Source organism: Plasmodium fragile, assembly GCF_000956335.1.
Source record: "Plasmodium fragile strain nilgiri unplaced genomic scaffold supercont1.40, whole genome shotgun sequence".
NCBI lineage: Eukaryota > Apicomplexa > Aconoidasida > Haemosporida > Plasmodiidae > Plasmodium > Plasmodium fragile.
This window is the reverse complement of record NW_012192620.1, coordinates 165,015-170,851: the sequence shown is the minus strand read 5'-3', so window position 1 is coordinate 170,851 and position 5,837 is coordinate 165,015. Positions and strand designations below refer to the sequence as shown.

Here is a 5,837-nt window from a genome sequence, read left to right as displayed (position 1 = left end):
AACAGGATGCCATTAAAAAGGACGCCGAAAAAAAGGACACCGTTAACAAGGACACCGTAAAACAGGACACCGTAAAACAGGACACAGTTAAAAAGGACACCGTTAAAAAGGATACCGTTAAAAAGGACACCGTAAAACAGGATACCGTTAAAAAGGATACCGTTAAAAAGGACACCGTAAAACAGGACACCGTTAAAAAGGACGTTGGTAAAAAGGATGGCACCACAAAGGAGGTTGCCAAGAAAGACGTAGGAAAGAAAGTGGCATCGGGATCCGCAGAGACAACCAAAGTCAAAGAGGAGAAGCAGTCAAAGCAGGACAGCAAAAAGGACATTAAAAAGGAGAGTGTCAAGGGCACATTAGACAAACGTGACAAAAATAAGCGCAACGAAAAACCCACTGCTTCTAAAAATCCAAATAATAGCCACAGTGGCACTAATGCTACACCAAATAGTAACCCGAAGAATGATGCAAAGGAAAGGCCTAGAGTTGAAAAGGAATTCACTCCCCAGGAAAAGGAAACTACTAGCAGTGAGGATATCAAGCAAGCCACTTCCACGAGCACAGAGACAAAACAAGCGGAGAAGGTGCACACTAAGGGCACACCAACAAGCGCTGGTAGCACTAGCAACAATGGCAGCAGAAATAGCGGTGGTGTCCAAACGGGTAAGGGGAAGAACATTGGTGCAGGAGGAAAAGACATTCCGAACAAGGCGAACGACTCGAAGGCCACGGAAAGCAACACAGTAAAGAGTAAGGACGATCATAAAGGCGAAGGAAACTCAACACCCCCCGTCGAAAGGAGTGGTAGCAGCGGGGGCGTTACTACTGAGGAGGAACCCCCAAAGGAGCAAAGCGTGCTGCCTAACCCCATCGGTGGAACCATAAACATAAACATAATAGCCAACCCTAACTATGAAGCAAATCAAACGAAAGGGAAGGAGAAGAAGAAACGCCATACTCATGCCAAAGGTAGGGGGAAAAAGAATCGACATTTGTACAAGAGAGGTAATGGAAGAAATTACAAAGTAGACAGGGAGCAAACCCGTAGGAATGAGTTGAGCAGCAGTACAAATTCAGGCAATTCGGAATGGAGTGAAGATGCGCGAGAGGTACGAAGTGGTGTGGATCCTAATGTGGACGTCCATGTAAGCAACCGTGCTGGGCAGGGTGGTAAACCCACTTCACCTGAAGAGGGTGCACACAGTCGAAGCGAAAGCCCATCGGAGCTGTCCGTCTCAATAGAATTACCTCACGGATCGAGTGAAGTCAAAAAGGCAGAAGCTGTTATGATCCCTGAGAGGGAAAGTGCACAGAAGGAAAAAAAACTAAACCTTCTCCAGATGAACGCTGAAAACGGTGACCGTGTCGACGAAGCAGACGAGTATGCGGATGAAGTGGATGGTGATACCCAAGATGAACTCATCTTAGAAAAAGTGAGGGAAAATAAAAACCTAGAACGTTTTGGAGAAGAAGACACTGTAGAAAATATAGCATCAATAGAGCACCCCCTAATTAGGAAGAAAAAAAATATAGTAAAAAATTCACGTAAGGTGTATAATTTAAATCTGTATAACTGTACCTTCATAGACGACTGGGACTTGAATCATGAGTACATGGATGAAGAGGGTTCCTTGGTCAAGTTAAGTGGATACGTTTTTCAAAATATGGTGAATTCGGATTTGATGCCCACTGCAAATATAACTGACTGGAAGTTAAAAGGATCATGCGATTACGATAAGTATGTATGTGGCGCTTTGGGATACATGAATAACGTGTACAGCAAGGGTGAACGAGTTATATTTGAAGGTCGAGTGTACGAGGCCACCAGCGATGCTTACGGCACTCCGAGGGAAATGGAAAATGTGTGGGTAGAGAAGACAGATGACTGTTATGATTTTTAGGAAGGCACAGATTCAAAAGGTGAACACGGGCTTAGAAGGGAATTAGGATGCGAGCTGGAGAAGGGGTGGTGAGGTGGGGGGGAAGGCATTCTCCTTAAGCACGCACTAACGTGTTGCGTGTGCGGTGGAGTGTACTTTGATTCTGCCACGATTTCTTTCTCCCTTCGCGCAGTACCTTTTCCATGTCTTCCCTCGATATTATACATGCCTTTAACTTCATCCGAGGCGATGAGAGGATAGGTGTGTGCGCAAGTCAACAAAACGCTCCATTTAGCCACTTTGCAAATGACAGCACGAGGTTGTTGCCCCCCTTGGTCTGAACCATAAGGGAGCACCCCCTGATTTGTCTTCATCTGTTAACTATGCATATGTACGTATGCTCATTTTTCACCAGCCCACTTTCTCAGTGTGGTGCAAAACTGATTAGCCGAAGTAGGCTTCGCCAAACTGCTCAATTCCGTTGTAGCATTTTTTTTACTAGATAGACACTACCGATCGGGGAGCGCTTCCAAGAAGTGGTTTTCTACAGAGACGAAAGGTACACGTAAGGACAATTAGATACTTCAACGCGGCTTTTTCCATCACGAGGTGAAGCTTTTCCGTGAGAGTGTGTTTTACTAGGTAATGTTTTTTACATCATAGGGTTCAGACAGGAGGGTGTGTTTCCGGTGTTCCTTTCCCCAGAGGAGCGCTTTTTTTTTTTTCTCTGTTTCTCCCCCTAATCTAGTTTTGATTGTGGAGAGTGCATACAACTTTCCACAGCGTAAGACTTCCTATTCTACTTTCCTGATGGCACAAATTGTGGCATGACTTGCTGCTCAAGTTGTAAACCCATCAAGGAAGTCCAAATGTGGTAGCAGGGCTTTTTCTTTAAAGTACAAAAAAGGAATAGAAGTTTTTAATTTATATTGTATGGTGAGGAACGATGACAGATTGGGATGAATTAGGGGGAAAAAAAAAAAAAAAAACAACAAATAGATATATATCCTTGTGTGTATTCGAATTGGGACAAAGGGTGGAAAAAGGGGGGGATGCATAAACGAATGCATAACTTCGAATCGGTGACGTGGTGACCTGAATAGAGATATGCCCACTTATCATCCGTTTGGTCTTTTCACCGGGTGCATACGCAGGTGTCTGCTCTGCACACAGATAATCATTTGGGACTACACCCCACATGTGAACAGTGGTCTCTTGGCAGAATCATATCGACGCCACGGTCGAGTGAGAAAAGATGTCCAAGAAAAGCGGGTCATTTTTAATCTCACTGAAGGTCCCAATGGAACATATCCTGCCTTGATCGACCATAATTATTTTATCCATCTGGTGCAATATATTCATGGAGTGGGTAATGTAAATGATTGTCTTATTAGGTATAATTGTATTAATTAGGTTGTACACTTTTTCTACATTGGACTCATCTAGAAAGGAAGTGATTTCATCGAAGACATAAATTGGGGTGTCTTTTATTAAAGACCGGATGATGGATATTCTTTGTCTCTGTCCTGATGACATGGCATTGTTTTGAATACTTGTGTTCACGTGTTCTGGCAGGGAGTGTATGAACTGGGTCAAATCTAACCGTTCGCACAGTTTATTTAGTGTTTCGTTTATGAGGCTTAATTTGTCTTGTCCGTACTCCTCCATGAGGGAGGAATGGAATTGTCCGTACTCTTCCACAAGAGCGGAATTGACTTGATCCCTCAGGGGGGCTTCCTCACTGCTTGGAATTATTTTCCCTTCACCTGGGCGCGCATTGCAATTTTCGCGTTCGCTGTGGGCATCTTCATCTTGTTTTTCATTTGGCATGACTTCTCCTTCCCGCGATGGAGTCGACTTGTCATTGTGCGCAGACTGACCATTGCTGATTGGACCTGTGAGGGCACAAGGCAACTCCTCCACTCCCATGGTGATAACCTTGGGCAACTGTCGCTTGCCCTCAATGTTTACCGGTAACAAGGCGTACACTAAATTTTCGTACAGAGACCTATTCAGGACGCAGCAGTCCTGCTCACTAACCGATATGATGCATTTTTTAAAATAAGTTTTGTTTATATTTTTTAAGTCATATTTGTCAATGTATATATTTCCCTGGTAATCATATTCCGTGGTGAGCAGCTTCCACAGGGTTGACTTTCCCGACCCGCTCTTACCTATGATGGCTACCTTTTCATTTTCTTTTATTTCAAAGTTTATATTTTTTAGCACATCTTTCTTCTTACTTGCATCAAACGCATTATAGGCGAAGTTGACATTTTCGAATTTGAGACTTCCGCGAAGGCTTCTTGGACATGGATCACCAAGTAAAGGGGAATCTGCTGCCCCATTTCCATCACCCATGGTGTGTGTGGAGTCTTCTATTGGGCTTTCCATCCGAAGAGGAACATCCTCCCTCATTACACGTGTTGTCGGTTCATTCCGTTCTCCATTTGTGACCGGAGTGAAGTCCACAATTTCATAAATCTTCTGTAGACTTAGCTGGAGAACACCGAGATCCTTTTTCAATTTTAACATGCCGACAACACCTAACCCTAACATGCTAGAGAAGGCAATGAAGGAAACAAGTTGGCCATGGGTGATATGTTTCTTGTTCAGCTCGCTTCTTCCAAAGCAAAGGATAGAGCAAATAACAATATTGCTTCCTATATTGAGGAAGGAATAAAAAAGGGACTCCCAATTTGTATACCTCTCATTTAATCTGTTCATATATTTTAGGTTTTGACAAAAAAATCGATTTTCATGATAATCATTTCCAAAAAATGAAATGACATTTTTTTTTTGTAAAATGTCTGACAATCTAGCCATTTGTTTTTCTTCACAATTGGAGACTTTCATTTTAATACTTTTGAGTTTTCTCAAAATCAACAGGACGAGAAACCCGTAGGTGGGCACAACGAAGACACACAGTTTGGTGAGGTACGGAGATATGCATACCATTGAGATACTTCCCCCGAGGATAGAATTACCATAACGCACCATTTGTGTGATGGACGTAATTAAATTTTTGGCAGAAAATTTTATTTCGTTAAAAACACAGTTGATGAGATAATCTGGTGATTTATGTGATTTAAATTTTTCACTGTTTTGTGTAATGATTGTTTTGTGCACTTGTTTTTTCAGTCGGTCCTCTACCTTCTTAATGCACTTGTTTGTGAAGTATATTCTGAAGTAGGACGCCACGCCTCCGCAGAGGAAGTACGGTAGGAAGCAGAACACAGCATGCGCACCTCTGTCCTGGGTACCCAGGAGTAGTTTGTTTAAAAATTTGCTCTTCTTCACGAGTGTCACCAGGAAGTTGCACTTGGAGGGCGCCACCGTGGTGCTTCCACCGACGCTACCACCCCCATTAACCCCGCTAATTGGGCTTACGCTCCCCTGTGCCAGATTCACCGTCTCAACACACTCCCCCATAATTTTAGGGTAACTCAAGTTGGTGTAAGCATTGATGGCTAAAAATGCGAAGGCGATAAAGAGTAGCGTCTTTTCCCCTTTTGTCATGTCGGCTATAGCTCTTACAAGGAAATTATTCTTCCCTTTTTCCGCTTCCCCCTTTGCGGATGCACCTTCCTCTATTCCTCCATCTTTCGGTTTGTTCTTCAGTGAGTTGTCTAGGCCATGACTTGAAAACACAGCATATATATTATTCAGGATTTTTCCGAGCGGCTCCTGGGCCTCTTTGCACTTCCGCAGAGCGTTCCCCATGTTTCCCCTCTAGCGACATATATATGGCTGCTTCAGCTGCGAGGCAGAATTGAAGCCACTGCACCTATGTCGCTGTGTTGGGTCACGTTTTGAAGCCGCTTGACCTACTTCGCTACTTCATCTGCCGCTTCTTCCGTTGCTTCCCCCGCTGATCCACGTGTGCAGTTGCCACCCGTCGGCACATAAACTGGTCGAGCAGGATGTGGAACACTACAAAATGGCGCAAGTTAA

At 43.7% G+C, this 5,837-nt stretch overlaps 2 protein-coding genes across 2 annotated transcripts in view; one reads left to right on the top strand and one right to left on the bottom strand.

Moving 5' to 3' along the window:
• AK88_03495 (uncharacterized protein) overlaps nt 1-1,904 on the top strand; it is a gene marked incomplete at both ends in the record, with an annotated part of 10,700 nt that extends 8,796 nt beyond the window's left edge. The window contains one exon of the mRNA XM_012481109.1: nt 6-1,904. Coding sequence (XP_012336532.1) covers nt 6-1,904 — 1,899 coding nt within the window. The remainder of the gene's footprint in view (nt 1-5) is intronic.
• Nucleotides 1,905-3,107: 1,203 nt separating this feature from the next.
• On the bottom strand, nt 3,108-5,606 carry AK88_03494 (uncharacterized protein; the record flags this gene model as incomplete). Its single annotated transcript, XM_012481108.1, has 1 exon — nt 3,108-5,606. The coding sequence occupies one exon, from the start codon at nt 5,604-5,606 to the stop codon at nt 3,108-3,110; it is 2,499 nt and encodes an 832-aa protein (XP_012336531.1).
• Between the last annotated feature and the right edge of the window lie 231 nt (nt 5,607-5,837).